The sequence below is a fragment of the Euleptes europaea genome, chromosome 11 (assembly GCF_029931775.1).
Source record: "Euleptes europaea isolate rEulEur1 chromosome 11, rEulEur1.hap1, whole genome shotgun sequence".
Taxonomy (NCBI): domain Eukaryota; kingdom Metazoa; phylum Chordata; class Lepidosauria; order Squamata; family Sphaerodactylidae; genus Euleptes; species Euleptes europaea.
Window position 1 is genome coordinate 61,020,084 of NC_079322.1, and position 18,312 is coordinate 61,038,395.

General features: G+C 44.2%; 1 protein-coding gene across 1 annotated transcript; it reads right to left on the reverse strand.

The window, feature by feature from the left end:
• Positions 1-2,972: 2,972 nt before the first annotated feature.
• MAP3K8 (mitogen-activated protein kinase kinase kinase 8) lies at positions 2,973-15,768 on the reverse strand. The gene is made up of 7 exons (XM_056857769.1): positions 15,419-15,768; positions 13,376-13,540; positions 10,231-10,492; positions 7,999-8,105; positions 7,184-7,336; positions 4,835-5,081; positions 2,973-3,111 (listed from the first exon to the last, which is right to left on the reverse strand). The coding sequence occupies exons 1-7, from the start codon at positions 15,752-15,754 to the stop codon at positions 2,981-2,983; spliced, it is 1,401 nt and encodes a 466-aa protein (XP_056713747.1). The 5' UTR covers positions 15,755-15,768; the 3' UTR covers positions 2,973-2,980.
• Positions 15,769-18,312: the final 2,544 nt, after the last annotated feature.

The following is an 18,312-nucleotide window of genomic DNA, read 5'->3' on the forward strand; positions in this document are numbered from 1 at the left end:
ATGCCTTCTCTGTAGTGAAACTTATAAAATAGCTCTGGTTCTATGCTTTTTCTACCCATTGTTTCCCCTCCAAATCCATCCCTTGTACAGTGTTTAATAAATCTGTTTCTTGGTTGTTAACTTGAAAAAGCCTCTGGTGTCTCATTTCTACTGAGGTAAAAATAAGCAAAGGGGGCTAAGAAGAAAAATTAAAACTCCAAATAGAACGTTTTGGTGAGAAGTAGACTCTTCCTCAGTACATGGGGAGGGGGGATCGTGATAGAGGCCAATTCGGGTCCAAAGAATGATGGGTAGATACAGAATCCAACAATTTTGGTGAAGTTAAACATCATGTATGAATCTGGTCAGTGTTTAGATAAGAGAGCTCCTGGGCACTTTATGTACACTACCCCATATATGGCACTTATCTATGCTGTAAACCCACAGAAAACATCAGTCATTGGGGGACCACTAGCCATTGAATGCTTCCTAGTTTCTAGAATTCTTGGAAAGAGTTTCAAAATTTCATATGTCAGTAATGCAACTGCTTGGATGTACACACACAGAAATGACAAACTAACTACACAAGAAGCACGTGGATTTATTCCTTCAAATAGTTAAACCAGTGCTATTTGCAAACAGGGAAGATATTAAATACAAAGATCAAAGATAATATTGTGTATACAAACATTCTTACATTTACACTTTAAAAGAGGGAATGAAGAAAAGAAGAAGAGTTGGTTTTATACCCCACTTTTTCTCTAGCTTTAAGTAGTCTCAAAGCGGCTTACAATCACCTTCCCTTCCCCTCCCCACAACAGACACCTTGTGAGGTAGGTGAGGCTGAGAGAGTTCAGAGATAACTGTGACTTGCCCAAGGTCACCCAGCAGGCTTCATGTGTAGGAGTGGAAAAACAAATCCAGTTCACCAGATTATGTTCATGTGAAGCAGCAAGGAATCAAACCCGGTTCTCCAGATTAGAGTCCGCCGCTCTTAACCACTACACCATGCTGGCTCTGGATGTTGTTTTATGAAAAGTTCTATTTACAACATACATAGTATGCCACCTTAAAAAGAAAATGCTTAAAGAGACATTAGTACTGGAAAGTTTTATAAAAGTTTATATATTCATCCCATGGGATGTACAACAGTATGTTCCTGAAACAGTTTTACTGCCATCCAAAACATCATGTTTCAAATGTATGCAACATCTTTAAGAGAAAGGAAGTTTGTTTCCATAGGAACATAAAATAATCTATCATTCATGACATTCTAATACATGTTTATCTTAAACCTGTGGTCCCACAGTTATAAGCTTAACCCACCATCAGAATTGGCATAAATTCCTAAACATTGCACAATATTCTAATACAAACATTATACTTCAAATGGCTCATACTGACAGAGTTACTGTTTTTTGTGATCTTTCAACCACTTAAATTAGCATACTTGCACTTATTTTATCCTCTTGCGCAGCTCCCATTCATACTGGGGAGGCTTATATAAGCAAACTTTCTGGAAAATTGCATCCAAGGCGGGCCACCCCAGTCAAAATACATTTCAAGTGGTTTCTGGGTAACAGCCTAAAGTGTACAAGCTTTAAGCATAATACTTCCAGTTACAATGAACTTTTTGTGCTCGTTTCCACTCCTAAGAATCTGCTGTAAAGTCAGCAGACTCACCCAGTCAGTGAAAAAACCTTGATGTGGCACAGAAGGCTTGACAGGATTTGCCAGTCCAGCAATGCCTAATATGGTCCCTGCTAATTTGTTTCCTGGTGCCCACCTGATTCTTCCCAAAGCAGAGAGCCAACACTGGCTTTCTTCCACAACACTGGAGCAGGAGGTACATCAGAAGATACTATTAGGCATCATCATAGGATTACCCATTCAGAAATAGGACGTTTGGCTTGGAACCTCTCAACATGGTGTTCTTGCCCCTCATGACATCCATTTTGTGGTAGTAACCATTACCCTTCCTCAAAATTCCAAAGTGCTCACAGACTCAGCAAGGTTAGGGACTTCTAACCTATCCTATCCTATCCTATATACGAGGGTTATCATTACACTGTCATAATTATGGTCCTCAAGAAAAAAAATCTGGAGAATTCCCAGATGGGCCAATCATAGATTATTATTTTGTCCTGATGATTTACCCAAGGTGTAGGGTGTGTTTTCTCACTCAGCCCAAAAGCTGGAAGATCAAGGGATCAGTACCAACAGATCTTGAGAAGAACACTGAGAAACTCAAGGGAGGAGAAATAAAGGTTCTCAGAAAAGGCAAGGTGTTGCCTTCCCTGGTATCCACAACAATTAACAAAACAAGAGGGTGGTTGGGTGGAGAAGAATGCAGATGCTGTTTTGTGGGTCACTGAGCTGCTTCGGGGCCCAAGTGAGACGCATCCAGAAACTGGCAAGCTAAGAAGGAACATGGAAGAGTCTATACCCCAAAAACAAACAATGCTCCAGGGCCTCTTAGGGAAACTATCCATTGCTATAACTCAAGAGCTTGCAACAGAGAGGAATCACAGCCGGGGTATCCCTATGACCTCTGTTTCATCAAAAGCCATATAGCTACAGAGGTAGATGCTGTTTAGAAACAACCCTTGAACCAATCCCATGTATACTTCAATAATTATTAGAGGTGTTCAGCATGGCCTAAAACAACATCCATTGGGAAGAGAGAACAAGAATAGTTAGGCTATTCTGACCCTTCATTCAAGTCTTCTAATTTTTTTTTAGAAAAAGTGCATGCATGTGTTTTTACACTTCCACACACTAAGCATTATTACCATGATGGTATCTATGCCAGATTTCTAAAGAGCAATATTTTATTTCAAAGAGTAACCGTCAGTTGTTTTTGTTTGTTTGCTACCCAGATCAAAAATTAGTGCTAACTGTATCTTCATTTAGTTTTGTAAAATCCTTCAAGTGATTAAAAAACCCACTCTGTTCTTCTGTCCACCGGTGGAATTCAGTCTAGCGTAAGAGATTCCTAGATCTACTCATAATCTAGGGTTGTTGATCCCTGGACAATGTTGAAGTAGCCAGCTAGCGCCCCAAAGTCTATGTACAGCGATCGTTGTCTCTTCAGCAGTTCCGATTCCTCAGAAATCCCAAGAGATGAAGAATCTGACCAAAAAAAAAAAAAAAAAAAGATTAGAGAGAAAACATCATCATTGTATTCTTTGGTGGGATACTATATGATTCCAAGTAAATGGTCATGAATGTACTTCTTATGAAGAAAAATAATATATCAAACTTCCAAAAACAGAAGGATGAATTGTAATACTTGGCTACAGATCTCCATTTCTCAATTCTGGCATCAATAAAAATGACAGTGCGAAAATGTGATGCTTCAGTTTTGTAAACCAATCAGTGACACCCAGTCTTTCAAGCAGTCAATTCCAAAGCACTGAAATAGTAAAGTTTTGGGGTGTTTCGCCTATGGTCCTGTTGAATTAAGGAACCGGCAGCAGCACAATATAGGAGAGTCAGGCAACAGAGCAGGGGTAACTATGCCATAGTTGCAGGTTGGCTGTCTAGGCCCAAAGCCAGAACAAAAGGTCAATAACTGGCTAATTTCTGGTGAACCACTTAATGCTTCCTAGTTTCTGGAATTCACAGAAAGAACAGGTAAAGTGGAACTTGGTCTGATCCATCTAGAGACTTACAAAGCAGGAGTAAGTACTCAGGATCTCTTACCAGTTAAGGATTAGGGTTGTATCTAACCATCTTTTCCGTCAATGAAAAAAGACGACCCCCTTTGAAACCCAAAACTCCAGGCTGGGGTTCATGGGACTTTCATGGGGAAAAGCCATACATGATGAGAGAACAAAAAAGTTGGCTGGATCCAACCTCTATCTAATTTGTGTTCAGAGGTCCTCAGTGATCACTCTTGTATTTAAATTGAGAGAGGAGGAGAGAGGGAGAGAACCAACTTTCCTCCCCAAAATGGCATTCTACTGATAATGTAGCTTTTGGTTTGAATCGCTGTTGTTTCCCCCCTCAAAGTGTTAACAAAACCACCCAACACTCAAAATGCAGGAAACAATTATTTCACAACTCTGGAATGCCCATCAGGGTTGTTTTTTTGTTTGTTTGTTTTTTGAGAGCTTCCTGGAGGACTATTAATGTATGCTACTGAATAGATTCTAGGAATGACAGAACTCGGGCTAAAGCTGCAAGCACTATTCAAACATGAAGAGGAATAAGGTGGCAGAATAGACTGTACCCCTTCAGACTGCAGGGGGATGACCACACTTTGACACATTCCCCTACTTTTTTAAAAAAATGCCCCGCATACAGAAAGCAAGGAAAGAAAATGGGTAGAACTTTCCACCTCGCTATGGCAATTTCCTACGTGCTTGAAGTTTTTTATGCGAAGGAATGCTAGAATGCACTCCCTATAGTCTGACATGGTACAGGGGGATGACCACCTCAGGGGTCTGCCGTCCCATTCTCCTGCACGAATTAGCTCGGTCTTGATGGGATTTCTGCCACGTAGTGGGATGTGATCTTTGCTTGACCTCGTCTTGTCAAGGCCTTGAGCGATCTATTTCAACCAGAGGCCCTCAGGCCCTAAAGCAGGGGTGTCAAACTCAATTGTTACGAGGGCCGGATATGACATATATGTCACTCGGTGGGGGCCGAGCCATGCGCCAGCCCAGATCGAGAGTGGAGGAGGGGTGGCTGCCTCGCAGGCCTGCTAAGAGCTCTCAAGGGGGTGGATCTGGTCTGCGGGCTTTATGTTTGACACCCCTGCCCTAAAGCTTCAACCTCATGGCAAACAGAGGCTTATATAATAAGCGGCCGTAGAAGGCTTCCAGGTAGGAGGACGGGGGTCTTTTTTTACCAGCAATGTTCTCTGGCAATTCCAGCTCCTTCCTGGTCAGCAGTCTTTTCCTTTCAAACAAGGCCGAGTCCAGACTCTGGCACCGAGGCTGTTCCTCTCTCGGCGGGTGCAAAGCCTCATGCTTCAGTAGCTCCTTGGCAGAAGGCCTCTGGTTTGGGTTCCTTTCCAGGGTGGCCTCCAGAAACTTTCTCATGCCGGTGCTGCAGTCTTCTGCAATATCTTCCAACGGCGGCGCTTGCTTATGTATCTAATACGGGGAAAAGGCAGTTTTAACAGGCTATTAAGAGAGAGGAGGGAAGAGAAAGCAGAGTTTTGAGAGGGTATTTTCTATTATACAGCTACCGCCCTAGGAATTTCCTCACCGTGGTGACTCATGGTTTGGCAGATTGCCGCTCTGCTGCTGTGGTGGTAAAACTGGAAGCGCAGCCAGTTTTGCATTTTAATGACAAACCGAAAACCTGCACCAAGTTCGTGCACAGGTCTGCAGTCCGAACTCGAGCCAAATGCGTGGCTTTCCGTAGCAACCATGAGAGTGGAAGCCGAGAAGGAGTTTGTGACAGAGCAGTTGACTTCATAAGAATTGGGCAAAAAAAAATTGTGCCCTGATTGAGCCTCTGCAAGCACAAATCGCCAGCATGCTCAAGTCGAATGCGTTGCGTATTAGGTGTGTCACACTAACAATCCAGTTAGAGCAAAAAATTGAAACTAAAAAAGCTGGACATGACTTTTTAAACAAAAGATGCTCTATTTCTGGTCCCAGAGGAAAGACCGAACATTAAAACTGGAGTAGTGTATATCCCTTCTAGCGCCAGCTTGAAAATGGCAAATTGGCATTTCTTGAGATGGTTTAAGACATTTTTGCTCATTTAAATTAGAATTTGATTTTATAAAAGCTCACACTCTGTGCATGAACTTGGCAACTTGTGGTTTTCCTCCTGTCTCTTCTTGCTCCCACCAGATAAGCAAACCTGCTCATTTCTTCATATTGTTCATATTCCCACAATCCTGTGGGAAGTTTACCAAGTTTAATCAAGAGGAATGCCAAAAGGTCTTAGATGGAATGCGGGCAACATTTCAGGTTCTTCTGCAGATTTGCACATGTGAAGCTGAGTTCACACTAAGAGGATCAAACTGTGTATGGACTGTACTACTTCAGATGGTAGATAGGAACTCGGATGTTTCAATGATCTGTCAATTAAGAAATAACTCTCTCCACACCTAACTAGATGTCAGGGGGAAGGCTACCCTAGAATGTCTCTCTCTCTCCATTGCCTTGACATCTGCTTTTACATATACCATCATGCCAGCTACAATCTGAAGTGGTATAGCCCACATGCAGCCAATTCTGAAAGAACGAGTGTGATGATCACTGATCTGTCAGTCTATAATAAGGTAAATTGCATGTGCAGCTACAGTTTGGAAGGGAAGAGGAGATTTAACCCTTTAATTCCTGCTAGGTTTTGCTATTCAAAACTGGGCTCCCTGCATTTTTACTAAAGTGGGGGGGAGAACAGGTTTTTAAAGGACATTTTTTCCCCTTTAAAACAGATAAGATTGCAGGGAGCCCAGTTTGTATTAGTGAAGCCAACTAAGGTTGTTGGGTTAAAACCCATTCTCTCCTCCACGTGGCCCTAATCCAATTGGGGGTTATATACATGCAATTTACCTTTTACAAAGTGATTGAGATACATGGCCTTTATTGTGTCTGTTTTGGCCCCGAGTATCATCCCTTCCATGTGGTCTTTTGGAAGATAGAAAACACCCAATAACTTCTCTCTGGGAGCTGTGTGGTGTGGCCCAGTTAAGGATGGGGTGGATATGGCTGCATTGGTTCCTTTTTGATTCTTCCCGCTGCTCTCAGCTGCAGCATCTTTGGCCTGCCTCATTTGTGTTGCCGTCATTGATTATTCCTTTGTTCCTTTGAAGCCATATATGTCCCACTCACGCAAATATAAGTAATGTTGGGGGACGTGCTAATTTTAACGGGAACAATCTGTTGCAAACATTTAAACAGAAAGCGGCACGAAAATAAGAACTTGCTGGTTCATTTCTTACAAGGGAGAAGTAAAATTAAAATGGGGATATTTGAACTGAACCATCAAGACTGCAAAATCTGATCTCGTTGCTAGACCCTGTCTGTAATTTTGCCCCTAAAGTGGTCAGATATTGTTATACGCAACTGATGTCAGCAAGAGGGAGAAGGAAGGAGTTGCATGTTTAGTTGTAATTTAAGACCTTTTTACCCTCACTTTCCTTCCAAAAAGGAACTCAAGGTGGCTTACGAAATTGAAAACTGGTCCAATAAACAAAGGTTGGCTGCTCAGTTGACCGTCTTTAGTTAATGCTTACTATATAAAGGTAGGACGGGTATGCAGCGCGAGGATATCGATTCACCCACGGTGGACTGCCAGTCTGCATGTGAATAATGGTTGTTCCCAGGCTGTAGATGTCAGCTTTGGTAGTGTGGCCCCGGCAGAGAATCACTTCTGGGCTCATGTAAATCTGCAAAGGGAATTCAGAGGGAAGTCAGCTTCTGTTTCAGGCTTGAACAGAAGAACATAAGAACAGTCTGCTGGGTCAGTCCAGTGATCCATCTAGTCCAGTATCCTGTTTCAGAGTGACCAACCAGTTGCCCTGGTGAGCCCTTAAGATCTCCCAAGATTGCAACTGATCTCCAGACTACAGAGATCAGTTTCCCTGGAGAAAATGGCAGCTTTGGAGGGTGGACTCTATAGCATTATATCTCACTGAGGTCCCTCCCATCCCCAAACCGTGCTCTCCCCAGGCTCTGCCCCCAAATCTCCAGGAATTTCCCAACCCAGAGTTAGAAGCCCGGGTATCAGGCCTCCTGGAGCAAGTCAAGATAGCAGATCAATGGGGAATATTTATAACACAGACATAGAGGAACAGTGATGAGCATAACATGGGGAGTATGCAGGGGAAAACTGCCACTGGATACAAGTTTCTGGCAATTACTTTTAACTCTGACTTCACACCAGGTTTCACCGATCAGTTAAAAGGGTGCGATCCACTGGAAAGTCTCCTAGTTTATCTTCCATCAAAATGAATGTAAGCCCCAAAGTCAACTCTTTCCCACTCATTTTTAATTACAAGTGACACAAGAGAAGACCAGTAGGGATTTTTCCTCAGGCCTGGATCATTACCTCTGTTCCTCGGAGGTCTTTGGGATAGTAAATGTCTTCTGTCATTTGAACGCTGAGACCAAAATCCACCAGAACTGCTTTGGTTGACATGAAAACAATGTTGCTTGCTAAAAACAAAGATATAAAGGAAGGTTTAGGCACTAGGGGAAACATTTAAAGATTCTTTGTAATCACAGAGAACATCCCACTTGGACAAAAAGGGCAAGCAAAGCAGACAGTTCTTATTCTACATACAATAAAAAAGATCACAATGCCAAGAAGAACAATGCCAAGTTAAGGGAATTTATAAAGCTATCATCGAACCTCATGGGATACCTTTTTCAAAAATTGTCTGCCACTCTTTCCAGAAACAACTATGAGCTGGAGACAGACCAATTACAATATTTTAAATTCAATTTGGAGGAAATCCTGAGTATTTATTCTTCCAATGCCACCTCTGAGAAGTTTTGGATCAGTTCTGATGGGATAATATTATCTTGACTGACTTTAACTTTAAAAAATGGAAGGTTTTCCATCTCCAAAGCACTTCACACATATTATCCCTGCCCCTGGTTCAATTCTTGCTTTAGCCCGGAACTCTCCAGAGGGCCTTGGGCAAACTACAGGTGGGGTGGCTGATGACCATCACAGGCCTCCAGGCTATAAAATCAGAAGAGTACACATCCATTTAGGATAGCACTGTAGAAGCGCCAGTATTTCTCTCCTGCCTACTGTGCTCCCTCACACCTTCAAGGCTTAACCTAAACATTGAATGAAAGCTAATAACACAGGTTTACACAACTCCATGGGCTCCCATGGTATCCAGGCCCCCCTGGACTTCTGTCCCTCTAGTTCCCCCCTCTCGTGGGCCTTCCTGGTTACCCCCTCTTGTGGGCCTTCCTGTCTCAATCCTTCATCTGGTAATATGGGAATAGGGTTGTGCATATCGATATACCCAAACCCAAAATAAACCCCAAATTAGTCGTTTCGGCAATATTTGGGTTTTGGGTTGACCGAATACCAAAACCTGGGAATCTGCTTGAAACTGAATAGGTGATTTCCGAAAAAGCCAAATAAACCCATATTTACCGGTATGGGTATTTGGCTTACTTCAGGTTAACCGGAAAAACCCGAACCCGAAATTTACCTTTTTTTTTTTTTTGCACGACCCTATATGGCAATATTAAAACTCTCCTTCCTTATAAGGTTGTGCTAAGAGTTACTGAGATAATGCATATGAAGCACTTAGAAGACTGAAATGCAAAAATATGCCCTAATAAATAGTGTCCCCTAACAAGATGATATTTTACAGCTAACCTGTAAATCTCAGCCTCAAGCTACAGATGTGGAAAGCCTTGTATGCCCAGAGAGGGCTTCTTGCCTTTGGAGGAATGTGCCAATCAGAAGCAGAGAGGCTTTGCTGCTCGTCCTATCTGTCTAAAGACATGAAAAATGTATGAGTAACGATGCCAAAAACTGCATGCAATCGTTACACAATGGAAAGAAACGTTTGTTTTTCAGAGAAGGGGCTGCGCTTCCAGCCTGGCATTTCCTGCTGCCAGAAACTGCTTGGAAAGTGATAATGCAGCAGAATAGTCATTCAGTTTCCCACCTTCAGGGAACACGCTAGCTGGCTTGCTGAAAATCCCTGGCATCACACAGGACATTTTCTGAGACACACACGCTGTTTGTGCAGAGCAAAAGTGCCATTAAAACACACCAAACACTCACATTTTGCAAGTGACCATCTGTAATGGACTTATATCAACTCTGATCATTGGTCCATCTAGCTCAGTATTGTCTGGTCTGACTCGCAGTGGCTCTCGGGGGTCCCATGCAGAGAAAAGTCTTTCCAAAACGGTGGCCTGCAGTTGTCACACAAACCATGTGCTCCATCACTGATCCAGAGCCCCTCTCTCAAAATACTATATGATCAGGGTTGGTCCATATAGTGTCAAGCCTAGTCCATACAGAGTCAAATCCAGTCAGTCTTGAACCCCAAATTCAGGCGGGAAGGCTCACACTGCAACCCAAAGCAAAGTTACACCCTTGAATGTCCATTGACGTCAATGGCCTTACAAGGGTGTAACTGCACTGTTGTTCCACTGTAATGGATTATACTGTGAAGGAATCTGAGATGGTCTTCCAGATGGAGACATAAGGACAATCTTTACACGGATGTTCTTCAGTATTATGCAGTTCTAATGAGGTATACAAAGAAATAGCTATTAAACAAGTGAATGCAAAGCCTACGTTTTATATCTTGATGTATAACTCCCTTTGAGTGAAGAAACTCGAGTCCTTTGAGGATGTGCTTTGTCACCCAAATGATCTCAAACTCTCTCATCGGTCCACAGCTCTCCACCTTCTCCAGGACGGAGCCGCCTTCTCCTGCCTCCATGAAAAGATGGATTGTCTCATCCCACAAGATGGCTCCGTAAAGCTCTGCAATGTTCTCGTGGCGGAAGCAGGCCTGGATCTCCACGTCTGATGGCTTAAATTGTTCCACTGGTACCTAGGATGCCAAAACATAGGTAGGCTAAGTAAAGCAACCAGATTTCTTTTGTTAATAAATGGTGTCTCCTTCTCCAATAGTACTGTGTAAAGGGTGCATATGGATGTAGGGGGCTTAACCTCTAAAAGAATGGTAAAAAATTAAAATTAGACTGTAAAGCAAATACTGACAAAGTAGCCAGGGTGAGGCAGCTCTCCCTGCGTGGTGTAGTGGTTAAGAGCGGAGGACTCTAATCTGGAGAACTGGGTTTGTTTCCGCACTCCTCCACATGATGCCTGCTGGGGTGACCTTGGGCTAGTCACAGTTCTCTCATAGACTCATAGGGTTGGGACCACCAGGGTCATCTAGTCCAACCCCCTGCACAATGCACTCTCAGAACCCTCTCAGCCCCACCTACCTCACAAGGTGTCTGTTGTGGGGAACAGAAGGGAAGGAGATGGTAAGCTGGTTTTGATTCTCCTTAAAAGGTAGAGAAAGTCAGCATATAAAAACCAACTTTTCTTCTTTCACCAAAGACATCACAGGTACTAGCCAAGAGGTGCTTACAAACTGCACTCCCAATGACTCTAAACAAGGTAACGAAGGGAAGAACCGCCTTTTCCCCAGTGGCAAGAAGGGTTGTTGAAATAATGTAAACATGTAATTCTGACATAACAGAAGCCCTGTTTTGGGTAATGATGTTTGGATCCCCCACAGCAAACGAGTATTTAGAGGGATCTGAGCCATTACTGCTTTCTGACTCACAAACAAGGAAGGCCTCATAACTAGCACATAGCCCAGAGGAAGGGCAGGGTGTGCGCACAGCCAGGGAAGCATGGAGCACTCCAACCTGCTCTTAATTAGATACCAAATATTTGCTTCCTAATCATAATACTCATAGAAAATGAGTTGTTCTTATACCCGCACATGTCATGTACTGTGACTGACTGACCCTTTGAAGTTAGTGCGTGGAAGCCTTAGGAGCCTTTTTTTTCTTTCAAAAACTATCCAATAACATTTCGATATGAAATTTTGGAGATAGGGTCAGGGCCTGCCTTTATGTATCCAAGCTACAGCCCTGACCACTCTGCAGTTCTGTCTTATAGAAAGGAGAGTAGAGATCCTGAGCCATTCCCAGGAGCTTTCCATGTCATTTCCTGGCCGGACAAATAGCTCCTAGTCAGCGGTGGCCCATAAAACCTCTACAGCCAGCCAAACCAGATCAACCCAAGAACAGTCACTCCCTTCTAAGTCCATTGAAGTTAATGCCAGTGTGGGGTGGGAAGATGTGCTCGGAGATACCACTACTACAACCCTCCACCACCGCCCCAGGGTCAGTTGTCAAAACAGAGTTGGCTATTCACACAAGCATGGAAAACTACAGAGAGAATTCCCTATCTGGAGACTGTGCCATCCTGCCCACAGGCACACCAGAACTGCATGGCAGCCTTGGTAGTCATGAGCCCCATCTTTTGAGCAATATGCAACATGAGGATATCATGGCATAGTATAGCAGCCAAACAAGGAATTCCCTGGCTGCTTACAAACTGGGTTAGGGCACACTTTGGAGCATGCAAAAGAGTTTTCATGTGTATACATGAGAGATGTGGGGGGAAAGTCCCCCAGATAACAGTTTTTGTGACTGCAAATGAGTAAGTCAAGGAAACATTGAGAGAAAAATAAAAATCCAACTGGGTACTTTCTACTGTAAAGCACCAAAATATTGCAGCGCCTATTATGAAGTAATATATTCTTGTTACAGGGTTAAACCTTCTGAAAAGCACGTGCAAGCCTAAATGTTCAGGTTTTCTAAGCCAAGACTCAAACCCTATATTTCTCCAAAGCATATCAGCCAATGAGTCACCGACTCCTTTCTCTATTTGTGGAGTGTCATAATTCACCCAATGAGCACAGTGCAGAATCCCACCCAAAGGCTTCCCGTTCCCTTTTACAGGGGAAGGCTCACAGGTACACCACACAGTCTTAGTTTGAACGTCACACAAAATCATTATTAAGGAAGTTTAACTGGTTTGTTGTGACTGTCGAGATGACAAGCACTGGCTTATGATCAACCAGCAAGCCAGAATCAGAAACCATGGTTTGAAGTGCATTTACAGACTCCGGTGTATGTTATGGATAGTCTGGGGTGATGTCTGAATGGATAAACCAAAGTAACAGCCAGATTCTGAAGGGCCATTGCTCCACACTAACACAAAAATGCTAAGCTGTCGAAACACGAAAGCAAGCTAGCAGCATTCAACTGTGGTTTGCCTGCAGGTTTGGACTACGCTTAGCGCAAACCATGGTTTGCTTAAAATGTCTTTACTTAAGTGAAGTAGTTTCTTGTGCACAGGACAGAGAAGCATAGCAATGTGTGCATAACTTACATCATACAGTTTAATAACTTCCTTGCTGCATTAACTGCTGCAAACTTCTTATGAACATGTGTTCTTCACTGCTGCCTGAACTTTTTACTAGGGTAAAGCATGTTTTATGTCAGATAAATGCTACCCCCCTTCAAAAAAATATGAGCGGCACAAATGGTTAACTCTTTCTTGATACAGCCCACCAACCAACAAGACATCAAAGGGTCATGAGGCTCTGATGTACAAGCAAAGAGGCTCTGTTTTCTTTGATTCTGGGGAATAACACGGTTCCACGCCTCATTGTGCTTATTTAACGTTTCCCAAAAGAGAAAGGGCAGACTCTGCTCAGGTGAGGCTTCAAGCACAGGCCCATGTACACACTGGGATGCTTCCATTTAGATTTTTTTTCTCGTAATGGAAGGAAAAGCGACAAAATCACAGCCCCAAAAGAATTACAATTAAATGAGAAGCAGAGAGCATTCGACAACCCCCGGGAGAGTACAGTGGAGATTAGGAAAGGTCAATCTCAGCAGCATACCAGTTTGCAGGCCATTCGCTTTTTGGTTTCTGTATCTTGGGCCAAGTAAACTTTCCCAAAAGCTCCTCGTGGAATGAAGTCAGAACCAATATTTCTATAGGTTAGCTTCCATGGAAACAGGAGAACATCCGAGTCAATTTGATAGCGTCCGTTTTTAGGACTGATCTATAAAATAATGTTTAAAAAGACGGGGGGAATTAGAACGGGTTTCCACTTGAATAAATTATACTTATGTAGAGACAGACCCATTGACCAAAACAGACATTGATCTCCCTTGACCAGTGCTATCTATTCTGCTGTTCTCCAAGGTCTAACGTTGAGATGTCTTTCCTGGGTTATCTTTTTAACTGGACATGCCTGGGATTGAATCCAGGACCTTCTGCATGCAAAGCCGGTGCTTTACCATGGAGGTTCTCAAAACGCAACTTAACTTTTGTTTGATTTCTTCTTCTCAATGAACTGAAGGCCTCATGACATAAGTGTCTTTATTTAGAAATGGGAACAGCATGTGAGGCATTCAATTCGCTCTGGAAATATTTACAATTCCAGCCTGCGATCAGCCTCCCAGTAAAGTCTACATTGTAATTAATTGTCTGGCAACAACAGCATGACTGACAGGCTAATAAGGAAGGGTTGTATAATGAATCTACATGGAGGCTTGTTTGCTCGGTCTCAGAACCAGCTCGCCTGTCGCCCCACAAACCTGTGGGTTAGGATTTAGGAAGCAAGAAAACTCTTTCGACATTTCCTACCACCATAGGATGTGCTGGGGGGGGGGGGGGGGACACGGACACACACACACACAGGAACCAGTTTCTCCAAAAGATACGGAAAAGGACTGCGTCAATGAGAACAAAGCTACGCTGGAGAACAGAGACCGAGTGGTCATACCACACATCCCAAGAAAGGTCTGAATAGTCCCAAGGAACTGGCTGGCAAAGCCAATTTGGCTACTAAGACTCTGCATCAGAAGCCTGTCCCGTTGAAGTTCTGATCTCCTGAAAGTTAGGTTCGGATTCAAGAAACCTATTAATTAATTTATTAAATCTGCAGTATTAAGAACTTAAGAACATAAGAAAAGCCATGCTGGAACAGACCATGGCCCATCAAGTCCAGTAGTCTGTTCACAAAGTGGCCAACCAGGTACCTCTAGGAAGCCCACAAACAAGATGACTGCAGCAGCATCCTGCCTGTGTTCCACAGCACCTAATATAATAGGCATGTTCCTCTGATACTAGAGAGAATAGGTATGCAACATGGCTAGTATTCATTTTGACTAGTAGCCATGGATAGCCATATCCTCCATGAACATGTCCACTCCCCTCTTAAAGCATTATTAGCATTTCCTTTTTCCAGCTTTGACATGCAGCTTTGACATTCTGCACAAAGGTATGTTCTGGCAGGGCAGTACAATGGTGCTGGAAGTTACGTGGTGCAACCCTCCAGCTTTGACATGCAGGGTTGCACCACGTAACTTCCAGCACCATTGTACTGCCCTGCCAGAACATACCTTTGTGCAGAATCCAGTCTGAATACCTGACCTACAAGATCTGGAGGACATACAAAGATGCCTTGCCAGTCGATCCAGCTCAGCATTATCTACTCTGAGTGGTGCCTCCCCAAACCAGGAAGTGCCAGCGATTGAATTTGGAGTCGTCAGAATGAAAAGCATGTGGTTTATCACTGAGCTATGGCCCCTTCCACAAGAACAAAGCTATGTACATAGTTCTGCCTTCCATAATTGAAACACAATAGAAATGATATAGTTCATCACCATTTCCTGGGCATACAATAAATATTCACACCCACTAGACCAAACTGTATTCCTTTACAGTGTATTTATAGATTTTTCTCGCAAGAATGAGATTGGGATGTCCATTGGAGAGTGTTGTGAATTTTAAATAATGTGAACCCAACTGGATCTGGAGCTTGAACGTCCAACCGTAAAGTCTAAATATTTATGAGCTATTCCAGTAGCCTCTGGTGGCGAACTCAAAGGCCCGTGTGCAGAACAGCAGCCATAATCTCCAGAAAGTAACATACCATGTTTAATATGATCCCGGATTCCTGTCTTCGGAGCCGGCCGAACTGCTTTGTGGCATTTGATATCTGATTTGCAAAAGCAAGCAAGTCTTCCACGGTCCCATACTTGACAGACGACAACAGGGAAACCTCCCTTCCGCTGAACAGCAAGGAGTCTGCGCGGTCCTCATTTTTATTATTCTCCGGACACAGAGAGATGAGGCTGTCTTCATAAACTGCCAGGTCTCCGTTCGGGTAAAGGTTCTCCATGATGTCAATGACTTCAGACATATTTAAATCTCTTAGCAATAAGTCAATCTCCTCTTTATTGTCACTTTCGATGCTCATATACTCCATTACTGGCTGTCCTCTCCTCCTAATTTTGTCTGCAAAAGGCAAGGAAAGAAAAAGCCAAACAATCAACTTTCACGGTCAGTTAAAGAGGCAAACTAAGACATTTCAAAGCAGGAAGCATTTTTTGCATGTGTGACTCTGTGTCTGCAGAATGAAGACGAAACAAAAGTGATGTGCGACCCGGCATCAAGTTTTATAAGCTTCTGCTGTAACACTGTGCATAAATCCTAGGGAACGAGGCTATCAAACTTGGTGGGGCTAACTTCCAAATCAACTTGCATAGGATCAAGCTGTAATGTAAAGCAACAGGGTCACCATCCTGAAGGTGGGGCCTGGAGTTCTCCTGGAATTTCCAGGCTACAGGGATCAGTTCTCCTGGAGGAAATGGCAGCTTGGGCGGGGGAGAGACACTACAATATACCATAGAGTCTAGAAGAAACAAATCCTAGAGTGACATCACATCCCTGTTGAGCTCCCTCTCTTCCCCAAACTCCGCCCAACCCAGGCACTGCCACCAAATCTCCAGGAATTTCCCAAGCCAGCGTTACAATCCTATAGAGCAACGAGACTCAAACAAACATTAAGTAATTGAGTCTGGCGCTGTGGCAATCCAGAATTATGAATGCTTAAGTCTAATTTAATTCACTGGAACATGCATCTTCATCTTTGTACGTCACCACTGGTTTCAAAGGGGCTTGGCAAGAGCCTTTGCCAGAGAACAATCCAAAACAGGTTTAACCGTTAGCCCTATGGACACGGGTAAGGTAGTAGAAGCTCAATGTGGTGTAGTTCTTGCCTCGCGCAGTGGGAGCGAGAGGGACCCTCTGGCACAATAAAGCAAAAAGAGGAACGACTGGAGCCTGCAGCAGTTCCCGGCAAACCCAAGGGCCAGTGGAGCAGCAGGGTGGCCAACAGCCTGAATAAAAAGTGCCCTCTCCCTTTAACAGTGACTTGCTTGGACGTTATTGGCCAGATGATATTACTTCAAGCCACGCCATGCCATGCCCACTAGCACACATCAAGCCTCTCTTAAAGGGACAGGACATTTTTCTTCTCGGGGTTGCCAGGTCCCCCGGTCATCGGTGGGAGATGGGAGGGTAGGGTCGCCAGACCCAGGTGGCGAAACTCCTGGAGAATTGGGGATGGGGCCTGAGCAGGGTACGATGCCATAGAGTCCCGCCCTCCAGAGCATCCATTTTTCTCCAGGGGATCTGATCTCTGTAGTCTGGAGACAAGCGACGATTCCAGGAGATCCCCAGGCCCCACCTGGAGGCTGGCATCCCTACTGATCAGGCATACAGCAGCAGTGGGTGGGGAAAGGAGCGGAGGAGAGAGAAGCAGCCCTGCAAGGCAGGAGGCTCACAGACAAGCAGCATCAGTGCCGATGGCCGGAGCCTGGGGAGGGGGCGGCCTTGTCCTTAAGGTGCCCCGTTTGCTTCTGCAGGAGGAGCTACGGTCTCTTGCAGCTACTCAGTCAGGGACGGAGCAGCAGCTGCTTCTTCGTACCCCCCCACCCCATCTTCCAGCAGGACTTGAAAAATAGTGACTTCAGCCAGCCGCTGAAGAGAGAGGGCTCTGTGTCAGTGGTTGCACTGGTTCCTGGCAGTAAAATGGTCAGGGAAACATTGGGGGGGGGGAATTGCCTCCTCCTTGAGTCTGCCTCGCAGTCCCTGCAGCCTCAGCCTTTCGAAAAAGAGCCCCTCTTTGATAGGGTTGCCAACCTCCAGCTGGGGGGGGCGGAGATCTCCAGGACTTACAACTGATCTCCACACTACGTAAATCACTTATTTGTTTATTATTTATTTATTTAAAATATTTATTCCACAGATCATGAGAGGGAGGGCACCTTGGCCATCTTCTGGGCATGGAGTATGGGTCACTGGGTGTGTGTGGGGGGGTAGTTGTGAATTTCCTGCATTGTGCAGGGGGTTGGACTAGATGACCCTGGTGGTCCCTTCCAACTCTATGATTCTATTATTCCTGGAGAAAATGGCTGCTTTGGAAGGTGGGCTGCGTGGCATTATACCCTACCAGGTCCCTCCCCTCCTTAAACCCCACTCTCCTAGGCTCCACCCTCAAATCTCCAGGAATTTCCAAACCCAGAGTTGGTCACCCTACTGCTTGAACAGTATGACATAGGAACAATAACCTGGCAAAGAAAGAAATGGGGGGAATAAAGCAAATGAAAGCTTCCATATCAGTACAGACGGTAGAACAGATCCGTCTCTGGCCGCAGATTACACCACAGGCACTAGCCAATCTGCATTCCAATTGCAGTCATATTATTAGCACAATTCTGGTGGGAGAGTCACCATTTCCCCAGACTAGACACAATGCTTTACATGCTGAGAAAATGCAATATTGCAGGAACAGAAGTGTGTCTTGGAAGAAGGCACCTGGGCCCAGAGAGCCATCACACATGTGCTATGAATACATTGCACCGAAATGCTACACTTACTCTGGATGGTACCCTAAAATGACAAACGGCACCACCCCCATTCCATCAGATAAGGACCCTGCTGCAGTGATTCAAACACAGTGCTAAGGCTCCAAAGTACCGG

What these genes read in the sequence shown, in the direction of transcription:
- MAP3K8 (XM_056857769.1), bottom strand. Translation starts at nt 15,754, where the DNA reads ATGGAGTATATGAGCATCGAAAGTGACAATAAAGAGGAGATTGACTTA. An exon ending in ACCCGTCCTACCTTTATATA is followed by an intron (nt 5,082 to 7,183) that starts GTAAGCATTAAC and finishes TCCCCGTATTAG; the next exon opens with ATACATAAGCAAGCGCCGCC. An exon ending in ATTGCCAGAGAACATTGCTG is followed by an intron (nt 3,112 to 4,834) that starts GTAAAAAAAGAC and finishes TTTTTTGGTCAG; the next exon opens with ATTCTTCATCTCTTGGGATT.